This window comes from Monodon monoceros, unplaced genomic scaffold, assembly GCF_005190385.1.
Source record: "Monodon monoceros isolate NGI ecotype Baffin Bay Population unplaced genomic scaffold, NGI_Narwhal_1 Super_Scaffold_22, whole genome shotgun sequence".
NCBI lineage: Eukaryota > Metazoa > Chordata > Mammalia > Artiodactyla > Monodontidae > Monodon > Monodon monoceros.
Genome location: NW_021703779.1, coordinates 42,356,990 through 42,379,978, shown reverse-complemented (window position 1 = coordinate 42,379,978; position 22,989 = coordinate 42,356,990). Strand labels below are relative to the sequence as shown.

The window sequence follows — 22,989 nt, the reverse complement described above, 5'->3', positions numbered from 1 at the left end:
CCATATTACTTTTACATTTTATATGTGTGTGTGTGTGTGTGTGTGTGTGTGTGTGTGTGTGTGTGTACGTACATATATAGAGAGGTCAAGATAAATAGTTTGTGTATATGTGGGTGGAAACTCCTGCATTTAGACTGTGTTATTGCTTATCACCTCTTTCCCAAACTAGAAGCTCTGACGGCCAGGATATTTGTCTGTGTTATTCCCTGCTCTATCTTCAAACCTAGAACAATGCCCAGCACACAGCATGTGCTCAATAAATGTTTACTGAGTACCTCAATATGTAAAATCCTTAAAGCAGTTCCTGGCACATAAGATCAGGTGTTTTAGTAAAGGTCTGCTGACTGAAATCTTACCAGTTGATGTAAAAATTTCAAAGGTGAAATTTTACTCAGTTTTTTCTTAAAGGTGCCATTTACTCAAATTCTTAGACAAAAAGGCAAATTTACCTTAACATCTTAAGGCGAACAGTTCATTTCACTGTCTTCCACCTACTCAAGAAAAAAAGAAGGGACTCAGATACTTGGCTAAGCTTTTCCGTTCACTGTACTTGGTTTTACCCATTGACTTTTATAGCTATTGGGAGGCAGGGAAGAGAAGTTTGTCCCAGAAACCATGTGATTTGGGGCAGAAGGAGGCACACGAGGAGGGGGTCACTGTGGGCACAGAGAAAGGGCATTAAGGGCTCTGGGCCCGTGTTTCCAGACCTCAGAGGCCAGCAGGGTGTGGCGCTGTGGGGCGGCCAGGGACTGGGGCAACGTGTCCACTGTGCTGATGGGGCAGTCCTGGGGGCGCATCTCCTTGGCCAGCCGCCCCTTCTTCTTCAAGGTGCAGGCCTCCTGGTATGGTGGTGAGATGGGGGGCTGCGTGGGCGGAGTATACTTGTATTCTGAGCCGTCCTCTAGCTGCAGGGACACATATCGGCAGGGGGTGGTGAGGACCTGGGAACCTAGGACAGCACCCCCCATCCACCCACTGTTGGCTGGGCGCTTACATCCAGTGGGTAACTGCGGTCCGAATCATACGCACTCAGGTCCCCACAGGTCACAAATGGTACAATGATGCGGGTGGGACCATCTAATTGGTTGAAATCTGGATCTGACAAGCAGGGAGAGATGAGGCAGGACAGGGCTGGGGTGTCTGGGAACAGTCGTGACTCAGGCTGCACCCAGGATGGGTACCAAGGCCTCCCCAACGTATCCACCAGCTACTCTTACCCTCCTTTACCAGAAATCCTTCATTTGGTTCAGATCACTTCCTCAGGGAAGCCCTCCATGATCACCTGTTCTAAAACACACACCCCCCCCAACCCACTTTTCTCCGACTGCACTTATGTCCACCTGCCATATACTGTCTGGACTTTGTCTCACTCAAGTGTGCCTGCCACAAGAGCCGCTCTGTGCTTTTTCCCTCTAAGGGGCCAGTCTGAAGGCCCTCACAGGATGACATTCCCAAACAGGGGTGGGGTTTCCACCTGGGGCGTGACTGAGTCTTCTTAGTCTAGAATCTCCGCAGACAAGTGGAGTCTCCCTTGGGGTAGGACTCAGGATCCTCCTGTGACAGACTTTTCACCAGGTCCAAGAGTTACCACTAGGCCACTGGGTTAAAGATCCTTCTGGGACAAAATACCCATACGGGGGTGGAATTTCCAGAGGATGGGGCTGAGGATCCTTTTGGGACAGAATTCCCCTAAGGTGCAGAGTTTCCACCAGGGGGTGGGGCTGAGGGCCCTCCTGGGACATAAATTCCATTGGTGGACAGACGCTCCCCAGGGATGGGGCCCAGGGCTCTGGCTCTCACCGTAAGAGTGGTCCAGCAGGGGTTTGGTCAGGTCCGGCAGGAAGCCCTCAGGGGGGTCATAACCCTTACAGACAGCAAAGGCCTCTGTGGGGATAAGGTGGAGTGAGGGGCGACTGCCACCACCACCCCGTGCGGATGGGTCCCTGAGATGCACACCCCCCAGCCTGGCCCCTCCACCCCACTGACCAATGCTGGAGTTCCGGCTGCTCTTGGGCTTGGCACAGAGCACGGTGGAGAAGAAGACACGCAGCTGACTGTAGATCAGTGTCACATCCCGGCCTCGGAAGATCTGCAGGGTGGGGAGGCAGAGATGAAGGCATGAGGATGACCTTTGGAGACCCCTCTCTACCCCCTACCAGGTTCCCTGAGCCTTACCTTGGCCACAAAGCAGCCCCCTGGCTTCAAGACATGTGTAGCAATATTCAGAGCCTGTGGGCAGGACAGATGGCTAAGGCTGAGGTGGAGACAGCCAGGAGGGGGCCAAACTGAGGCAGGGGCAGCCAGGGTTACTCACGGCTAGGAGGAGCTGGGCCTGCATATACTCATCAACATCATGGAGGCCGGTTACTGCATCAAGAGAACAGCATTAGGGGGCCTTCCAGTCTAGCTATGCTCCTGTTCTAACCTCCCAGAGAGGTTAGAGAGCTAAAAACATTTCCTAGGCTCTCTTACTGCTAAGGTTCTGCACGCAAATACTATCTGCCAACTAGATGCGTACTCTGAGCTCCTAACCCTTAGGCACTCATTTTTAGTCTCAAAACCACCTCAGGCGCGAATATTGTTATCATGATTTCTACCTCCAGTCCAGACTGTTCCTCTTGACTCCAGACTCAGATCAGAACGAACATCTCAGACTCAATACATCCAAAAACAAACTCCCGATCTTGCTGTCCAAACCTGCTCCTCCCATCATCTTTCCCATCTCATCTGATCCTTCCAGTTGTTCAAGCCAAAAATCTTCGAGTTACCTTTGACACACACCCACCCACCACTCTCTCCTCACACCCACATTTAAGCCATTAGCAAATCTTCTCAACTCCACCTGGACGACTGCAGCAGCCTCCCCTCCCCAGGTCTCACCCCTCACACCGCTCACAGCAGCCAGAGGGATCCTGTCACAACCCAAGTCAGGCACGGCCCTCCTCTGCTCACAGCCCTCTCATGGTTTTCTCCACGCTCTCATCTCAGTGAAGAAGCCAAAGTCACCACTGTGGCCCAGAAAGATCCACACAAGGATCTGTTCTCACCTCCTACAACTCTCCTGCTCACTCACTCCGATCCAGCCACGCTGATCTCGCTATACCTCACACATGCCAAGCACCCTCCTACCTCAGGGCCTTTGCATAGGCCAATTCCTTTACCTGGATTGTTCTTCCTCCAGACGTGCCCCTGGCCCATTCCCTTGACTCCTTTAGGTTTTTGTGCTGAAGCCAATGAGGCCTTCCCAACTTTATTTAAAATTCCTACAGGTACTCCCCTCTTCCCTCTCCTTTTCATTGACATCCCCATGGTACCTATCACCTTTTGACAGGCTACATAGCTCAATCACTTGTTTCTCTTCTGTCTGCTCCCACTAGAACACCAGCTCTATAAGGTCAGAGATTAGTAGAATTTTATTCACAAATATTTTCCCAACATGTACAACAGTGCCCGACACACAACAGGTGCTCAGTAAATGCGCTGAATGGATGGATGGCTAACTAACTGAAAATAAAAAAAGAAAAAGAGTTAACACTAAGATGGAATTGGACAGTTGCAGAGAGATGAGCAATAAGAAGGTGAAAGGGTGGACAAAACCCAAATGGTAGGGTACAGGGAGGGAGAAGACAGAGGCAGAGAATAGGAAACAGACGTAGGGAGAAGTTGCTAGATATAGGAACAGCTGACAGTGGAGAGGAGAGGCAGTAAAAGAAGCCAACAGAGGCGGGACATACAGAGAAGGACACACACAGGGCCCCCGCCTGGCCTCCCAATCCCTGCTGTTTACCATCAGGAGCCCCGTCGCACACCACTAGGTCCGCGGGGCAGCCCTCAAAGTGCTGGATGATCTCCTTGGCAGTGGACAGCTATGGAAAAGAGGGAGGATGAGTGGCCCCAAAGCACCCCCTCCACAGCCCTCTAACCCCACCTGCCCTTGGCCCTGGCCCGCAGCCCCTGGGTCAGCCAAATTCTCAGGCTTTGCCTAAGACCAGGCTCCATCTCTGGGATCATTTTTTGCTGTCTCTCTGTGATGATGACAGGCTGGCTCTGTTTCTCTGCTGTTACACTCTCTTGGGTTCTCTCAGTTACTCCATCTCTGTCTTTCTCAGTCTGTCTTTCTCTTTCTCTCTTCCACTTGCCGTAGCCCCCAGGTTGGGGGGCCTTTGCCCAGGATACACCCCAACACCCCAAGCCATGCTCTCACCTGGGTGATATCCCCCTGGATCTGTAACACACCTGGTAGTGGAGCCATTGCCTGAAGGTCCACGGCCACCACGTGGCCGGACCCCTGGCCCCTGTGGACAACATGGTCCATGTCAGCCCAGTTATCACTCCTGGTCCACCCTCCATCTAACCTGCCCTCCCACTCTCCCATCTGGGACTCCACACTCACCCAATCTTCTGGCTCAGCACCTGGCTCCAGCTGCCCGGGGCCGCGCACAGGTCAACTGCCCGCGTCACACCTGAGCACACACAGGAAGGTGTAGTGGTCAGCTGCACCCACCTCTCCAACCTGGGACCCTACAAAGTTCACCCCTTTCCCCTGGGGAGCACCCGTATCTATCTGCTGCCTAGATGCCCAGCTCCTTTCGCATACCTGCCCATCTTCCTGCCTGGCCCCTGCCCCATAGACCCTCCAAGTCAGCCCACCTACCACAGGGAGCTCTGTAGACCTAGCCCACTTGTCTATTCCCTTCGCCCACCCCATCCCCCCGTGACTCGCCCACCAAGTGGGGACCTTGGAAGAGTTGGAATTCCTCGTCAAGTTGTAGCAGCTTGAAGGCACTGCGGGCACGCCAGCCATTCTCCTTGGCTAGGCGGTAGTAGACATCCCGCTTATCCTTTGATGTCCGTCCCATCTCACGCACTGTTTGCCCAGGGACCTGCCAACAGTAAGCTGACGCCGCCCTATATCAGTAAGTGGGCCATCACCTACCTCTGCAGGGCAGCGAGAACCACAAAAACTAAACCGGGCTCATCTGACCCATGTGACAGCTCACTCAACAGGTGGGAAGGCTGGAGCCCAGTCACTAACCCCAATGACCTCACTGAGCCTGAAGGACCCCACCACTGAGCTCTCAGGCTCCATCACTAACCCCACAGATCCCCCCCAAAGATCCCACAAATCCAACCCTTATCTCATAGATGACCCATTACTGACCCTGTCCACCTCCCACTGCTGTCACTCACACACCACGTATTAAACCCCACTATCAACCCTTCTCTGCCCACCTTACCCCCAATAACATCTTACTGTCTTCCCAGCTCTCCTCATTGCCCCTAGAGTCATATAGCCCTACTAGCCCCCCATTAATCCCTTGCTTTCACCCCATTATCCTCATACTACCTCACTGCACTCCCCACCTCCTTAATCTCTCTCCCCTGAAGTGATTAGGCCCCCAATAATCCCCTTATTACTACATCTTTATCACGGCCCCCCCATTAATGCCTGGAGAATCATGGTCTATTAGTCCCCCATCGAGCTCTCAATTACTATGATTTATCAGTCCCCATTAACCTGGCCCTCCAACTGATCCTTCATAGATCACACCACTAGCCCCTTGTAACCCTTCACTACCACACATTCATGTTAATCCCTGATAATCATACATCAGTTCCACATTCTCCCCTCACTGCCCACCTTTATCCCCACCCAACAATCACTTGATGATCACACCCAACAGCTTACTATCACCCCCTCTTTGCTCACTCTGCTCCTATTAATTCTTCAATGATCATACCATCATCACCCACTAAAATCTTTTGATTACAACAGCCCTTCAGCCTCTCATTCTCTTCTTTGATCACTACTCCCATTAGTTCCTTGATCATGACTTTTACCGGCCTCTATTATTCCCTCCACCGTTGAATATCATACCTCCATCAGTCCCTCAAGGATCACACTCCAACCTACCTCCCATTATCTTCTAGTTGCCCACTCTACCATCCCCTCATTAATTAACGAACACATCCCATTGGCCCCCTTGAACACATCGACTAAAACACGCCTTTTAGCCCTCACCGATTCCCCAATAACACTCCCACCAGACCTCTATTACACCCACGCAGCCCACCAAACCTCCACACCCACCCATTAACAGCTCTCTGGCTACACCGCCGGTCCCTCCTCATCATTACCTGAAAGCCCAAGTCCCCACTGGGACCACAAGACCGGCTCCGCCGGTATCTGGACCTCTGCGCCCCCCCGCCTACCCCCAGACCATCCCGCATGAGTGGTCCCCTTCTCCAGACAAACCTTGGGTCTGGAGCCTACCTGGTGCCAGCTGCCCGGACTACGCAGCTGCAGCGCCGAGGGCGAACTTGCCTCCTTCCCTCACCGGCGGGACAGCGCAGGCATGCCTCAACCGTCTTGGCCGGGACCCAAGTCCTCCGCGCCCCAGGGCCTACCTTAAACTTTCGGAGTGGGGAGAAGCGGAACGAAGGAGGCCGGTCCGCAAGCAGCCGGAGCCTCGGCGAGAGCGCAAACCGGTGAGAAGTCGTAGGGCTTCAGTTTGTATTCTAGTTGATCCGAATGTCTGTCGCGCATGCCTAAGGGCAACCAGAGCGTGGAAAGCCTGTCATCGTGGAAGGCGGTAGCTCGCGCCAAGCGGGGACCAGACCTGAACGTACCACGTGAGTTCCGCCATCTCGCGCCGACGTAGCCGGTCGGGCGAACTGCCGTTCCCAGCATGCAACGGGGGCGAGTAAAGCGCCAAAGTCGCGCACGGCATGGCTGAAACGTCGCGAGGCACGAGAACTGACTTTGTTCTTTTGTTACAGGGCGAAAATCGACGTGCTCTCCGCCCCTCCCTTCTTGTACAATAGTATTCCTTGAACCTGTGGACTACATTTCCCAAGATACAACGCGCGGGGCGGCACCTATTTATTTTTCGCACGCCGCGAAGTGCAATCACCTCTGGGGTAGCGAATTTGAGAGGAAGGAGAGTGCGTTAATTAAGTGCGCGAGCGCGCAGAAGCTGCTCGGCTGCAATTTCAAATCCCACTTCCGCTAACTGATAGCGCCTTCTGACTGTTACCGTCTCAGAACTGCGGTTTCTTCTTCTGTAAAATGGGGATAACAAGTAGTTCAGACTCCACAGAGAGTCATTGGCAGGATTAAATAGGTGTAGTTCCGCACACTGTAATTCTGTGTTCTTCAAACACTTTTAACTCGGACCTAGCAAAAAAGACTGCATCTCGACCCAGTGCACAAGCAAATATAGTAATGGAAACATTTGTTACAGCGTTTACCATGTGCCAGGCACTCTTCTGAGTGCTCTCAGTGGTGTGCTGGTAAATGGTTAACAATCAGCTCTTTAGGTGGAGAGAGAGAGGAAGCCCTGATTTCTAACATTTACCAGTTTCCATGGTTTACATACTATCATCTTGTCAAATTTCAACTTACCAAGGTGTAGTCACGGAACACAGAGTCTTGGAAGAGATGCACTAGTGCACCATTGTGTATTATTTCTACAGTACAATTAAAATAGGGATAAATGATCTCAGGAGCATAGAAATAATGAAATGTAGTAAAATAATAATTAAGAAGTGATGAGTTTTGAGTATCACCTTTTAAAATCTAATTTATTTAATTATAAGTACATAATTTCATTTTTAATAATAGCTGTGTTTTCCCCAGTTTACAGATGAGGAAAAGGAGACAAAGGAGAATATATATATATATATATATATATTCTATGTGTAAACATATGCCATTTACTGCGTATGTGATGATATAGAAATATATAGTGATGTCTAATATTTACTAGTATATAAATTATATATTAGCAAATAAATATAAATATGTCATGTGGAAATATATCTATGCTTTTTTGTATAGTTTATGTATAAAATATACATATCTTATATAAATGTATATGCTGATATATATATATATAAATCTGCTAGTATCTATACATATCTACTTACTAAAGTAACTACTAAATGAAATATACTATTAAGTATATAAATATGTTATGTCAGGTGGTGATAAAAGCTATGAAGGATAATAAAGGAGGGTGAAAAGATTGGAGAGTAACAGGGATTGAATTGCTATTTTAGACAGTGTGTTCAGGGAAGGCTTTCTGACGAGGTGACATTTGAGCTGAGACCTGAAGGGGAGCACACCCTAGGAATATTTGGAGGAAGAGCATTCCAGGCAGAGGGAACACCAAGTGCAAAGACCCTGAAGTGGGAATGAGCTTGGCGAGTATTCAAACAACTGAACGATAGATTCATCATTCCTGAGAAATGTTGAGCTTCGCTAGGCAGGGGTTTCTGTTGTTTTGTTCACTGCTGCCTCCCTGGCGCCTAGAATAGGGCCCGGCACACAGGTGGTGTTCAATAGATGTTTGCTGAATTCACCCTTTTGTTGCTTTGTTCCTTCACTCTTTCCGTAGTGGTGAGCTCTGCATTTATGTGGGGCCCTGGGAGGAGGTGTAGACAGCCGCGCAGAGACCCTGGAGAGCCAGGGAGGAAGCCAGAGCTTCTCAGCGGAGTTCAAGGGCATTGTGGGGGGCGGTGGGAACATGGCTCCCCTGCAGAGGTGAGCAAGTGTGAGAAAGCAAGGGTTCAAGCCACCAGGCGCTGCTCCACAGAGAGGAGGGGGTGCCAGGCATTGGGGGCCCATGTTCACCCTGTGGGATGCTTCCTGTTTTCTTGCCTCTCACAAAGAGGATGTTTAATTTTTTGCAAAGAAACTTGCTTCCGCCAGCAGGGCTGGGGGGATTGGGGGACAGGAGCCAGGCTCTGAACTCCCCAGGCTCTTCCCGAAGTGGGGTGTCCGCCTGCAGCTCCCACCCAGCACCCCACTGAGTGTAAAGGTGTCCTCCCCTCAGCCTCCTGAAAAGGTCAAGGAGAGGGGAGCTGCCAGGCCGGCCCTGTGCTGGAGGGCATCTTACCACGTGAGGGAAAGACGGGGGTGGTCCAGGTGCAGGGGACCAGACACTGACTCAAAAAGCCTTGCCGTCTACGGGCTGCTTTGAGGGACGGAAGAGTTATCCGTGGGGAGCCTGCATGAAAGGAGAGATTAGAATCCAAACCCAGCTCAGTGGGGGGATGCCTTCACTGGCAGAGAAGAGTTCATTAATTCCTTTCACAAAGATGTTATTGAGCGATTACTGTATGTCAAGCATTGTTCTTAGCGTTTCACCTGTATTAATTCATTCAACCTTCCCCATGGCCCTGAGTTAGGCAGTAGTAAGCCCTGTGGGAAGCTGAAACAGTGAGGTTTCGAAACTTGCTCCTGGCCGCACAGCTCCTAAGTGGCAGAGCTGGGAAAGCTTGCGTTGTTAACTGCTTTGCTCCGTGTCTCCCTCCCCTGAAGACCGCTGAGTAGTGTTTTAATGAAAAGCAGGGGTCTGCTTAGAAGAACCGACAAGATCCTAAACTGACTTTTAATAGATTCGATAGGAATCCCAAGCGTCCCACGAGGGTCTGCTTTAATGAACCAACAAAAGCCTTAAATGACCCTGAGAAAGGGCCCTACTTTGATGAACGAACAAAGCGTTCTTATCCCTGGCACGGCCTCAAGGCCTCGGTCAAGCTTAAAGACATCTGTTCCTTCTAAAGCAGGCTGCCTCTGCAGCCAGATTTCACTTTCCCTTTGTTTTTCCTCCTACCAGCATATGTGGAACACCTGCTATTTGCAATGCCCTGAAACTTAGCTATGGGGTGCAGAGCTGGATGAAGGTTTGCCCCTCCCCTAGAAGAGTTCACTTGGCAGAAATAAAAATAATGATGATAATATGACACTTGATAAGTAGCATTCATTGACCTCCAGCTGTGTGCCCAGGTGGCCTTGTGCTGGGCAATGTTGGAGGGCAGGGCTGGCCCTTGGAGGGGAGGACAATGATCAGAGGAGGAAGCTGCTGCTGGGAGGTGGTGGGTGAGGGCATCTGTTTTTTGTTGAAGTTTCACTAGTTCTTTGGATGGGACACTTCAAACTTTTCTTGGAATCTAGACACCTGCCTAGCCAGTCCCCGTCCCCCCGCCCCTTAGTCATTTGGGCCAAGGCCTCTGCTGACAGGTGTCTCTTTCCCTGGCTGGCCTGAAGCACAGATGTTTAATGGCTCTCAGGGGGGAAGAGGAGAGAGACGAGAGACACGGAGTAGGCCGGGATAGACGGTGGAGTGGTGTGTGTGTGTGCACCCGCTGGCTTGTGCCCGCGCGCCTGTGTATGAATACCCTGAGGGTATCTCAGCTACCTGTACATGTTCCCAGCAACAAACACATGTATGTGAGTTCCACGTGTGTCTTACTATGTTACTTGCCTGGTTGTGTCTTGTGTCTATCGCTGCCTATCCAACTCGTGTGTTTCCTTTTTGACAACTGTGTGTTGGTCCCATCTGCTTGCGCAATTCATCTATATGGGGCTGTGTGTGTGTGTGTTCCCTGGGTGCTTATGTGTCTCCTTTGTAATGCTCGTGGGTGAGAAGTGTGTTTATCTGTCTCTCCTCTGTGTGTGTGTCTCCGATGTCTGTGTGTCTTTCTTCTCTGGCACCATGTTTGCATCTCTCCTCGGTGAGTGGCTATAGGTGTGTGCTCCCTAAGGGCATTTCTTCTGGTGCCAGTGTATGTTCCCTTGTTTCCTCTTCATGCAGCTTTAGGTGTATTTTCTGCATTTCCTCTTTGTAATGATAGTAAGTGTACTCTCTGCACCCCTGTTTTTCCAGTTTGTGCGCCTACATGTGCATTCCCTGTGCATGTCTTCCCCGACTTGATTTGTGTGAATAGCTGTGTATACACGGCTGTGTGCACCTATCTGCTTGAATGCAGTTGTGCATGTGTCTGTAACTGCGGCTTCTCTGTCTGTACAGTCGTGTCTGCCTGTGGGTGCCTCTCTCTCTGTGACCAGAGCTGTATGTGGTCGCAAGTTCATACACAAATTCACATGCACAGAGGTATCATGATAGAGGCTGAACCTGGATGTTGGCCTCCAGGGTCATCTGAACCTGGAATCACGTGTGTTGGAGATGCTGGGCCTGTGTATGATGTTGTCGGCTCTGTGGAATCATATTTGTCTGTGTGCTCTGGCTCCGTGTGTGGCTGTGAGTCTGTGTGTGATTTGCCTGTTGGTTCTCTTTGGTGTGGCTGTGAGTCCATGGGTGATGATGTCTGTGAGTCTGTAGTGGCTGTAAAGCAGTGTGAGCCTATCACTGCATCCGTCTGTGATCTCTGTGTGCGGCTTAGTGGGTGATGATACTTATCAGACTAAGTCACTCTGTGTGGCTATATGTGGCTGTCCCATGGCCTGGGCTCTCCATGTGCCATCTGCGCGTGTTCGTATTGGTCAGCCTATATTCTCTGTGTGTGGCTGGGAGTCTGCATGTGAGTTTGTACCTCTGTGGGTGATGGCGAGCCTGCCTCCATCTCTAAGCCCCTGGATGGGGCTGTGATCCCTGAGTGTGCAGGAGTCTCTCTCCTGCTGTGGGGAAGTGAACGCCCCATCCCTCACCCTCCTCCCACTGCGAGTGGGGTGGGAGCCTCCAGGCTAGCTTTGAAGCCCCAGCCAGCCCCTGGCCTTTCCGGGAATTCTGTGCTCCCTGTGGGGGGCGGGCAGGTGGGTGGAGGGGCCGGGACAGAGGCCTCTTGTCCACCTGGGCCACAAACAGCCCAGTCGAGTCGGGCCTGGACCCCATGTCCACCCCGCCTGACTTCCTGCGGGAGACACATGCTTTGCCTGGGACAGACATGCCTGTCACATGCCCGAATGGAGTCAACTGACAGACCCCTATTTAAGAGAGACAGGCAGACAGACAGTGGGGCTCCTCCGTTAGGGTGTGGACAGGCTCCACCCAATGCCTAGGCTGGGGTCCAGGACTTCAGGGTGTGCCTAGTTTGCAGACAGTGTGTATCCACACTCCCCGCCCAACTACAAGTGCCCTCCCTGCCTCCCTCTGGGGACCCCCCCAAGATCTAGGGTCCTCTCTCGGCTGGGCTGTCTGTCTGAGGTCAGCCTCTGGTGGCCTGGCCGTGCCTCTCCCTGCACCTGTCCCACTGCTGTCCCCAGGTCTGTCTGCTCCTCTGCCTGAATCTGACTTTCTCTGCCTGTTGCCATCTGCCCCTCCATGTGTCCCTCTGCCTCAGCAGGACTTGCTGTGTCCCTTTGAGCCAGTGTGTCTGTTCCTAATCTCTGTTTGGGGATGTGTCTGGCTGTGTCCACCTGTCCATCTGCATTCATCCAGGAGCTTGCGAGAGCCTCTCCTTGCCCACCGTTTCTGAGTCTCTTTCTTCGCTGACTGCCCCTCTGCCTGTCTACCACTCCCTCATACCCTTTCTGTCCCCTCCTGTTGTCTGTCCTTGTGCTGTTTCTTCTGCCTGCCTGTCTCTATTTGGGTTTGTTTCTCTTCCTATCTCTGCCTCTTCTCCTGCCATCCATCCCGTCCCACTGTATGTCTGACCCCTGAGTCTGTTCTGTCTGTCCCTCTCTCTAGGAGTGGATCTACTCTCCCTTGATCTTTCAGCCCATCTCCCCCACCTCCCCCCGAAACCTCTGTTTCCCTCCGTGTGGGTTCAGATGAAGGGAGGCACCCCCCCCCGACTTCCCCCTGCCCAGAACCAGAAGAGGGAAACTGAATTAAAGTTAAAACTTTACAGGAAAAAAAAATCCGCCTGCCAGATGGGGCCCGGGCAGTGCTGATTAGCCGCCGAGCAAGCCCGGCGGAGTTGATTGGTCAGAGGGCAGGCGAAGGCAGGGTCTGGTTGAGCGGGAGCCCTGCCGCCCGGCGGGGTCCCAGAGCCCTAGTTCTGAGTTGCTGCCGCTTCAAGAGCTGAGAGGAGCAGGAAGGTGAGGAGGGGGTGCTGGCCATCGAGGGGGGCTCCTGAGTCCCCAAGGCACGAATGGGGGTCCTGGGAGAGGGCTCAGGGGCTCCCTGGAGGCATTTTTAGCACTAGTGCGGAATTGAATGGGAGGGGGAATCCTTTTGGTACCCTGATCCCAGGAAATGAATTCAGGAGTGGGTGGGAGGCTCCAGAGGGTGCTCATGGCTGACGAAGGGGCTCCTTGAGAGCCTTCCCCGACCCAGGAAGGGGATTCAGGGCTTGAGTAGGGGGTTTCCTGGAGGGAGTTTTAGTCATGATGGGGACCTCGAATGGAGGTTTCTGAGATACGGCATTCCCAGGAAGTGAGTTCAGGGCTGGGGGCTTCTTCAGAGACACTCCGTCCAGAAGAGGGAGGCTCCAGGCTTGCGTGGGGATTGCAGAGACACCCCACCCCAGGAAACAACACATCAGGCCCTGGGAGGGGGCTTTTGATGATTGCCTCAGAGAAAGCTCCTCTTCAGGAGGGGAAATTAGGGCTTGGCCATGTTCCTGAGACACCCCAAGCCCAGAAAGGATCTCAAGTCTGGAAGTGTCTCTAAAGTGACTTCTACTGGAATAGGAGTGTTTAAGACTTGACAAGGGCCCCAGAAAATACCTCTCTAGTCCCTAGAAGGGGGATTAAATGAGGGTCCCTGGGTCACTTCTATCCCTGGAGGGGATTTGCTTTTGGCCTCCAGTGAGAATATTCAGAGTTGTGGCAGAGAGCAGTTTGCCGCGTCCAGGGTGTGGGGGGCTGGGGTCGCTGAGCCCGCCTCGCATCCTCAGCCCCTCCAACAGGTTGCATCAGCTCTGGGCTCAGGCTGGTGGCCCAGGCGGGGAGGAGGGGGTAGGGGGCGTTAGGAGGGGTGGGGCAGTCAGGCGGACACGTGTCCCTGTAAGGAGTGAGAGGCATGACCACTCGGTGAGGGGGGAGGGAAGAGGGGGGTGCGCGGGGGACCGGGGCAGGGAAGAGACAGATAGCAAGAGAGAGTGAGTCTGGGGTCTGGGAGGAGAGGCTATCCCAGCTCCAAATGGCCATCTCATCTGCTGAGGGGTCGGTATCTCTCTCTTTCTGTCTCTGTCTCTACCCCTCTACCTCTTGCTGCCCTCTTTTTCTCCATGTCTCAGTGAGTAACTGTTGGCGTCTCTCCCCTGAGTCCCTCTCTCTCTCTCTCTCCCATCTCTTTCTTTGTCGGCCTCTCCCTCTTGTCTCCAATTATCTCCACTTGTCTCCCTGTCTCTCTAATCCCTCTGTTCCTGTTCCCCTCACCTCATCTTTGTGTCTCTGTTTCTATATCTATCTGTCTGTCACTATCGGACCCCCCCCGACCCCCTTCATCTAATTCTCCCCACTTTGTAAGCCCCCCTGCTCCATCTCTGAACCCCCCACCCCATTTCTCTGCCCACAGGATGGAACTGCAGGATCCAAAGATGAACGGAGCCCTCCCTGGGGGTGCTGTGGAGTGAGTCGGGGACCCAAGGGGTTGAGGTCAGGGATCAGAATTACCTTCTCATCAGCCTCAATTTCCCTGCCTATTCTAGCTACAGGCAGGAGCACGAGGGCTTCCTGCCCAGCCATAGTCCTTCTCCTGGGAGGAAGCCAGCCCAGTTCATGGATGTGAGTGACCCCACAGGATCTGTCCCAGCTGCACCTTGCCCAGCTCAGCCCCTCCCCTGCTGCTCCCTCTTCCCGGTTATTCCCTTCAGCTGTTTTGCCTCTGGTCGCTGCCCCACCCTTCCCTGTTCTTCTCCACTTCCACCTGCTCCCCTCTAAAATCTCACCTAGCCTTTCCCTTTCCAGCTCTCCTCCTCTTCAAATCCTTTTCCTTCCTCTGATGGCCCTTCCTGGGCTTCTCCTCTGCCCCAGTCGCTTCCTCCCTAGTCTTTCCCAGGCCCCGGCACTGGTCTCCTTCCCTGGTCCCCCTCCCCATGTGTGCCCGGGCCTTGCCCCTTACCCGCAGTTCGAGGGGAAGACATCGTTTGGAATGTCAGTGTTCAACCTCAGCAACGCCATCATGGGCAGCGGCATCCTGGGGCTGGCCTATGCCATGGCCCACACAGGGGTCCTCTTCTTCTTGTGAGTCCTAGGCAGTCTGGGGTGGGGGAGGGGTGTGGTGGGCAGGCGGGAGGCCTGGGGGCCAAGTCCGATCAGTGCCATCTGCCACAGGGCCCTGCTGCTCTGCATCGCTCTTCTGTCTTCGTACTCCATCCATCTCCTGCTGACCTGTGCTGGTGTTGTAGGTGAGACCCAGAGCTCAACCTAGACCTTGGACCCCAGATCCTGGACCCAGGACCCCAGACACCATGCTCAGCTCTCTGGGCTCCAGACCCCAGACGGCACCCTGGCCCTCAGACCTCATCTGGGCTCCCAGGTTCCCAGCCCTCAGCCCTCAGTCTGGCCATCAAACCACAGCCCCTACCCCAGACCACTCCACGCCACTTCTAGCCCCCACCCCTCAGTCTCCAGCACACGTACCCATGGGAGCCAGCACCGCAACCCTGAGACTGCCGGTCCTCAGCCCCCAGCTCTCAGACTTCACTCCTGCCATGGCCTCAGTCCATATCCTGCCCCAAGACCCCAACTACCCACATCTGGCCCCCAACCTTCTCCCTGGCCACAGATCCACCTACCAGGCTCCAACCCCAACTGCTTAGCCCTCACCTCCAGCTCCCAGCAATGAGGCCCAATTAGCCCAAGCCCCAGCTCGCCAGCTCCCAGACTCTCTGGCCTCCAACTCACCCCTGGCCTGGGCTCCTCGACCCACAATCTGTTCCTTTCTGGTCCCCTCCCCTCCAGGCATCCGAGCCTATGAACAGCTGGGACAGAGGGCGCTGGGGCCTGCGGGGAAGGTAGTGGTGGCCGCGGTCATCTGTCTGCACAATGTTGGGGGTGAGGACTCTGGGAGGTGGGGGTCAGCTTGGGGGAAGAGGGTGGGCTGAGGTGGGCTTCCCCAGGCTGGGGTGGGAGGGAGATGAGAGGGATCCTTCTGCTTACACCTCCCCCCACCTGCACCAGCCATGTCCAGTTACCTGTTCATCATCAAATCCGAACTCCCCCTGGTTATCGGCACTTTCCTGGACATGGACCCTGAGGGGTGAGTGTGCAACACCCCTTGGCTCTGGCCCACAGACCACTGATTCTGCCCGTGAGGTCTGGCTACCAGCTGACCCCCAGGTCTTCCATTTTGAGACAGCTGGGCAGGCCAGTTTGTTCAGACTGCGATTCCTGTGTGTTGTGTTGCCAGTAGTATGTGTGACTGTTGCTCTGGCTGTAGGAGTCCAGTAAGACCATGTGTTGATTTTTGTGACTGTTCTGGCTGACTCTGTGTGTGCAGGGTACTCTGATGTTGACTGTGTGGCTGTACCTATCCAGTTGACCTAAACTCTGTCCGTGGGTTTGATTCTGTGACTCTTATACTGGCAGGTTCTCTGGCCATCTGTATGCTAGCTGACTACAGCTGTGTCCTGTATACTGTGGCTCCAACCATGTGTGTTTGACATTTGCTTACTCTGACTTTCTCTGTCCAGTGGATTCTGTTTGATTCTGGGTCCATTAGGCTGGCTGAATCTGTCTAGCTATAAGTGTATGGTCACTGACTCCAAGAGAGTATGTGCACGTGTGTGTGCAGTGTACCGTGGTGCCAGCTAAGTATACGTGATTTGTGTTTAACTTTCTGTGTTTAACTTGGTGACCGTCGTTCTGGCAAATTCTTTCTGGCTGTTTGTGTGTGATCCTCAACTACAACTGTATATGTCTTCTGTATTATGGTTCTAGCCATGTATGTTTGCCTGTTGTTCTGAGTATGTATCCAGCTGACTGTCTGTTTAATTCTGGATCCATCGGCTGGCTGAAACTTTTCATCTGTTTGTATATGATAGCTGATTCTGTGTATACTGTTAGATCTTTGGTTTGATCCTGAAACCATCCAGGTAGCTGACAGTCTATGTGACTAGGTGTGTCTAATTATTATGGTTAGCTCCCACTGTATATATGACCACTGGTACTTTGTTGGTTCATGTCTGTGTAACTGTGTGTCTAAGGTAGAAAGAGAATGTGTGAATACCTGGAGCATAGTAAGCACTTAATAAAATTCTTTTGAATAAATGAGCAGTTGTTCATCCAATTCTGTATTAACAGACTATCTTGCCTGGGCACCTCCCTCCAATCTCTGTACAGATCCTGCTCTTTCTTTGAGCTTGGTTCCAACTGAGTGGCCAGCTGGCTGATTCTGTCTCTATTTCCATCTTTGACTGTGTGGCCAAATCGGCCCTGCCACTTTCAGGTGCTCAACAAACCTTGAGTTGTTCAAACAACCACACATGTGTGTTTCTGACTTTTTGTCTGATTCTGCATTGTTGCCTGCCTACCAGATCATCAGACTGGTGTTCTACCTATCAGACATACCAGGGTCATGACTCTCTCTGTGTCTGATACCTTGTATTGGACTATGTGAGTCTGGCTGATGTGGGGTATTGTTTGCTCATCTGGTTGTATGTCCATCTGAGGTCTGATGCCACAGTTTTGTCCAGCTGTGTGTGTGTTTCCAGCTGTATCCCTCTGACTGTGTGTGACTGACAGTCTGATAATCTGTCTGGCTGTTTCCATCAATCACTTTGTGCCATTTGTCTCTGCAACCACCTGGATGACTTCTCACAGCTGAGGGGTCAGCCCATCTCTCCTGACTGCATGCAGAAACCTCTCTGTCCAGCTGTCCTCTATGAGCGTCTGCCTGACAGTTTTCTTTGGTAGGCAGCTACTCACTATGTTTACCTGTCTCCTTAGGGACTGGTTCTTGAAGGGAAACCTCCTCATCATCATTGTCAGTGTGTTAATCATCCTGCCACTGGCCCTCATGAGACACTTGGGTAAGAGGCTTCCTGAATTGGTCATTGGATGGTGGAATTAGAGAAGGGGAGCCAGATTCAAAGAATCTCGACTTTCAAGGGCTGTGGAATACCAGAGGAGAGCTTGTTTGGTGTGGGTTTTTAACAGATGAATAGGAGTTTGCTAAGTGCGTGTGTGTGTGGTGGGGGGGGTGGTCCAGATAGAAGTAGAAGTTTGTGCAAAGTGTGGCAAAATTGGGGTGAGGGGGCCTTGAAGGCCAGCCTGTGGGGGTTGATATTTGCTCTGGGGGGGGTCCCTTGATTTCTGAGGCTCCATATATTGCCCCTTGCAGGCTACCTGGGATATACCAGTGGTCTCTCTCTGACCTGTATGCTATTTTTCCTCATTTCGGTGAGTCTGAGGGAGAAGGACATGAAAAAGTGTGGAGGGAGTTTGGGGCATTGGGACATAGCCTTCCCCATGACCTCACTTCCACACCCTCCCTCCCCCAGGTCATCTATAAGAAGTTCCAGCTTGGGTGTGCTATAGGCCACAATGAGACAGAAGTGGAGAGGAAGAGCCCCCCAAGCCTCAACACAAGCTGTGAGGCCCAGATGTTCACAGCTGACTCACAGGTTGGTGTGCAGGCATATGTCTATGCCTTGCACCTCACTCAGGTCCTCTGGTTCTGTCACACAGTGCACTCTGCTCAGAGTGGAGCCAGGTATCAGACACTGGGGGCTTCCATGTGTCTGATATGGAGGGCAGTGGTGGGGCAGGGGGGATGGGGAGGAGAGGATGGAACCCTGCAGGCTCTAATCTCTTGTACCTGGGCCACTCTCCCAGATGTTCTACACAGTGCCCATTATGGCTTTTGCTTTTGTCTGCCACCCTGAGGTGCTGCCCATCTACACAGAACTCTGCCGGTGAGTGGGCAGGCAAGTGGGCATGTGTGATGGGGCAGCAGGTGGGGTGATAGTCATAAGCCACAAGCCCTACAACAGTCCTTGTGCTGTAGCTTGATTGTGGCTAGATAGTGCCAAGGGAGGGGTTTGAGGTGGCCAGGAGGCCTTGGGGGATGCAGGGCAGTGACTGTTTACTAATTGGAACTTAAGTATTCTACTCTTTTAACATCCAGTACAAGTGTGAATGGACAAGTGGGGAGGCTGAGAAGATGAGATGGAGGGGTGGCATACGTGGATGGGATCTGGAGATGGGGATGGTCAGATGGAGAGGGATATGGATGGACAAAGGGAGGGCAGGGATGATATGATGGGGGGATCTGTGGATGACCAGTCAGAGGGACAGCATGGATGATCAGAATGAAGGGAGAGGCTGTGACAGTCTAATGGAAGAGAGAGGCAGAGATGGGCGGAGAGATAGGCAAAGATGGTCATATGGGGTAAGATGGATGGACAGAGAAGGGAGGAGTGGCTAGTACAGGGGAGGCAGAGATGGGCATCCCAGTGTGTGCTAGCTGAACATCAGCTCTGGGAGGAGGGGAGTCTGGAGGGTGGGGGCTGGTTTTGAGGGGCCTGGACCAAGTCCGGGGTCTGGGCGTGACATTTCTATGACCTCTATGCCTCAGGCCCTCCAAGCGCAGAATGCAGGCCGTGGCCAACGTGTCCATTGGGGCCATGTTCTGCATGTATGCACTCACAGCGACCTTTGGCTACCTGACCTTCTACAGTGAGTGGGGCTGGGGCCAGGCTTGGGTAGGGAGCTGGTGTGGGGACTGGGCAGACTGCTGGGCAGGAACCTGAGCACTTTCCCTCCATGCCCTCAGACCTATCAGCTCCCAAAGGGACTGTACTCATCACACATGGAGATTTTGTCACCGTCTGTGTGTGTGTGTGCGCGCGCGCGTGCACACGTATATGTTTCTGGGACACTGGTCCTGGTGCTCCAATCACATCCCGTATCCCATGTCCCATGTCCCAGGCAACGTGGAGGCGGAGATGCTGCACATGTACAGCCAGCAGGATCTGCTCATCCTCTGTGTGCGCCTAGCTGTGCTGCTTGCGGTGACTCTCACTGTGCCAGTCGTGCTGTTCCCTGTGCGTTGGGGGCGAGGGTGGGCCCATGGAGCGGAGGGACATGGATGGACGGGTAGAGGGCATAGACAGGAATGTTTGGATGGACAGTGGAGATGGGAGTGGATGGATGCTTGGATAGAGGAGGTTGGGACGGACAGACGGGGAAGGCAGAGTTGTCAAATGGACGGAGAGGGAAAAAATAGATGAGCAGACACAAGGTGGACATAGATGGCAAAGCAGAAAGAATCAGGAGGACAGGGGCAGTCAGTTGGAGGGAGGAGGCGCAGGTGTCTGGCTAGACAGAAGAGGGAGGCAGGAATGGTCAGACAGGGAAGAGGCACAGATAGACATTCAGGATGGAGAAATAGGGATGGCCAGAAAAAGGGTGGAGGCAGGAGTAGTGAGGTGTAGGAGGGACAAGGCTCTCAGATGGAGAGGTGGGATGACTAGACAGAGGGGGGAGATACGGAGGTTGTCAGATGGAGAGAGAGGGACAGGGATCTCAGGGTGAAAGCACAAGTGGATGGTCAGACAGGAGGAGGCAGAGATAGTTGGATAGAGGAGGAGGACAAGATTTCAGACAGTGAATGGAGGAATAGATGGATGATCAGACAGAAGGAAGAGTCATGGTTGTCAGACAGAAGGGAGGCAGGATGCTCATTCAGAAGTTGGAAGCACAGGAGGATGGCCAGACAGGGTGGAGAGACAGTCAGATGGAGGGGAAATCAGGGATCTCAGACTGAGGGCGATGTTAAAGACAGATGACTACATGGAAGGGGAGATAGTGCTTGAGCCCTGACCTGTGTCCTACCTTACTCTGGTCACAGATCCGCCGGGCTCTGCAGCAGTTGCTCTTCCCAAGCAAGGCCTTCAGCTGGCCACGCCATGTGGCCATAGCCCTGATCCTCCTTGTCTTGGTCAATGTCCTCGTCATCTGCGTGCCAACTATCCGGGATATCTTTGGGGTTATCGGTCAGTACCCCCAACCCCAGTCCCAGACCCCACCTAATATGGGCCTTGTACCCCAAACTTATATTGATTCTGTCCCTCCTGCTTGTCCTTCAGGGTCCACCTCAGCCCCCAGCCTCATTTTCATCCTTCCCAGCGTCTTCTACCTCCGCATTGTACCCTCTGAGGTGGAGCCCCTCTACTCGTGGCCCAAGATCCAGGTGAGCATTCCAGGGGGAGGGCTGGGGAAAGAGGGAGCATTCTGCAGAGGGAGCACTCCAGGATGGCTAGAAGTTGAAGGAACATTTTCAAGAGAAGGCTTGGTGGGGAGGGGGGCAGATGGTCTGGAAGAATGAAGGAGATTGTCATAGGAAGGGCCTGAGCAGACAGAGCACAAGAAGGGTCTAAGAAGACAGGAAGCACTCAAAAGGGGGCTGGCTTATAGGAAGCATTCTTCAGACAGATGGAAGGAGCACTCTTAGAAGAGGGTTGGAATGTTTTCAAGGAGGATGCGGGAGAGTACTCCCTGAAGGGTTCTAGGAAGATGGAAGGAGGATTCACAGGAAGGCGCTGGTTTTAAGGAAGGAGAGGGAGCAGGAAAGGAGGGTCATGAATGAATGGGGCACTCTCTGGAGGGGGTGGAGGGCTTGAGGAACATCCTTTGGAGGAGCTTGGGTGTAGGTACCCAACCAGCTCCATCTTTTCTCCCTCACATCCACAGGCTCTGTGTTTTGGTATCCTGGGGGTCCTCTTCATGGCGATCAGTCTAGGTTTCATGTTTGCCAACTGGGCCACAGGCCAGAGCCATGTATCTGGACACTGACCAAGCCCTGCTCCTCCTGGGCCCCCGTGTGCATGTGCCTGCGCACGTGGAGTAAGATGGGGCTGCTCACCCGGGTCCCTCCTGCCTGGGGTGTGGAGGTGGCTGGTTCCCATCAACATGGCTGTTGGAGGTAGGGGGCTACAGAGGCTGAAGAGTGGTCCTCTCCCTTCCTCCCCAGGGGATGCCAAGCTTGGATCATGGCCCTAACCCCAACTCCAGCCCTATGGGAGGAGGGGGAGGCCAGGTCCTTGGGGAGCCCCTGCCCAGCCCAGTCTTTTCTGCCTCCTCCTGGCAGAAGCTGTTTGTCAGGATCACCCTCGAGCTAAAGGGGAAGAATAAAGATGCTGAATTCCAACTCTGGCTTCAGTTTTTTGATCTCTTTCTAGGACTTCTTGGGGTACCTTTCCTAGGTTCACACAGGGGTAAATTGAGGCCCCAAGAGTAGGACTGCCAGCTCTCATCTGTTCACCCATATCTCCACAGTTCAGTAGCTCGCTACACAACTCATAGATCTGTTCACTTGCTCACTCAGGAAATATCTCTTGAGAGCCTACTGGCTGCCAGGCACTGCTCTAGGTGCTGGGGATATAGCAATGTATCAAGCAGACAATAACCCCTGAAGTTGATGTTCTAACACAAGAAAGGGCAAACTATTGCCTGCAGGCAAAATTCAGCCCACTGCCTTCTTGTATGTCCCCCAAGCTAAGGATAGTTTGCACATTTCTAAGTGATTGAAAAAAAATAAAAAGAAGAATAATTTGTGACCCTTGAAAATTAATATGAAATTGAATTTCAGTGTCTGCAAATAAAGTTTTATTAAAACACAGTCACGCTTGTTCATTTACACATTGTTGATGGTTCTTTAGTGCTACAGCAGCAGAGCTGAGGAGTTGCAACAGAGATCATAGGGCTCACAAAGCCCAAGCTATTTATTATCTGGCCCTTTTCAGGAAAAAATTGCTGATCTCTGATCTAGTAGAAGAGAGGAAAACAGATAATCATGAGCACTATGAGGAAAATGAGTGATGACTGTGACGCCAAGGGTGGTGGCGGGGGGTGGGGGCAGTCAGGGAGACCTCACTGAGGAAAGGACAAGAAGCTGGGTCCTCGATTGGCAAGTCCCATGGTTATTTAGACAAAGTTCCAGACAGAGGCAGCAGCAAGTGCAGAGAGCCTGAGGTAGGAGCAAGCATAACAGGTCCAAGGAGGAGCCAGGTTGGCCATTTTGCTCTCCCATCAGCCAATTACACCACAGCCTTGCCAACATGGAATTTTGCCCCCCAATAGGTGAAAATGGAATTGCTGTTAAAATTCACATGTGTTTCTTTATGAAAGAAGTTTTCAGGTGTTTAAGAGACATTCATTTGTCTTCTCAGATAATTTTTATGCATATACAAGCCACTACAGTCATATAATCTTTTTTCTCCTCTCCATATTTAGAAATGGGGCAGTTGACTAGAGTTGATTACTTCTGTATACTCCTTGTTTCACTGTTCCTTCCTTCTTTACTGCCACTAAAGTGAAGCACAACAAGCTTGCTTTATTTAAAACAAATT

The 22,989-nt window shown here is 52.4% G+C and overlaps 2 protein-coding genes across 7 annotated transcripts in view; one reads left to right on the top strand and one right to left on the bottom strand.

The window, feature by feature from the left end:
• The window catches only part of FTSJ1 (FtsJ RNA 2'-O-methyltransferase 1), a 35,071-nt gene extending 28,335 nt beyond the window's left edge, over positions 1–6,736 (bottom strand). For 2 of the 6 annotated variants that reach the window (XR_003796359.1, XR_003796358.1), the window contains exons 1-11: positions 4,739–6,236; positions 4,394–4,463; positions 4,205–4,295; positions 3,788–3,866; positions 2,315–2,367; positions 2,176–2,229; positions 1,987–2,089; positions 1,801–1,884; positions 995–1,098; positions 708–905; positions 450–491 (exon numbers count right to left, since the gene is read on the bottom strand). Coding sequence is in view for 4 of the 6 variants with exons in the window: in XM_029240439.1 (XP_029096272.1) it covers positions 459–491; positions 708–905; positions 995–1,098; positions 1,801–1,884; positions 1,987–2,089; positions 2,176–2,229; positions 2,315–2,367; positions 3,788–3,866; positions 4,205–4,295; positions 4,394–4,463; positions 4,739–4,859 (990 nt within the window). In the remaining 2 variants the exon portion in view is untranslated. The other 4 variants (XM_029240439.1, XM_029240438.1, XM_029240441.1 and 1 more) reach the window with 4 other exon arrangements.
• Positions 6,737–12,714: 5,978 nt separating this feature from the next.
• SLC38A5 (solute carrier family 38 member 5) lies at positions 12,715–21,784 on the top strand. The gene is made up of 16 exons (XM_029241486.1): positions 12,715–12,787; positions 14,211–14,264; positions 14,344–14,419; positions 14,763–14,878; positions 14,969–15,042; positions 15,599–15,691; positions 15,818–15,896; positions 17,585–17,667; positions 17,979–18,037; positions 18,139–18,261; positions 18,473–18,552; positions 19,215–19,315; positions 19,568–19,683; positions 20,490–20,634; positions 20,728–20,831; positions 21,332–21,784. Exons 2-16 carry the CDS (start codon positions 14,212–14,214, stop codon positions 21,431–21,433), a joined length of 1,404 nt encoding a protein of 467 aa, XP_029097319.1. The 5' UTR covers positions 12,715–12,787; position 14,211; the 3' UTR covers positions 21,434–21,784.
• The last annotated feature ends 1,205 nt before the right edge of the window (positions 21,785–22,989 follow it).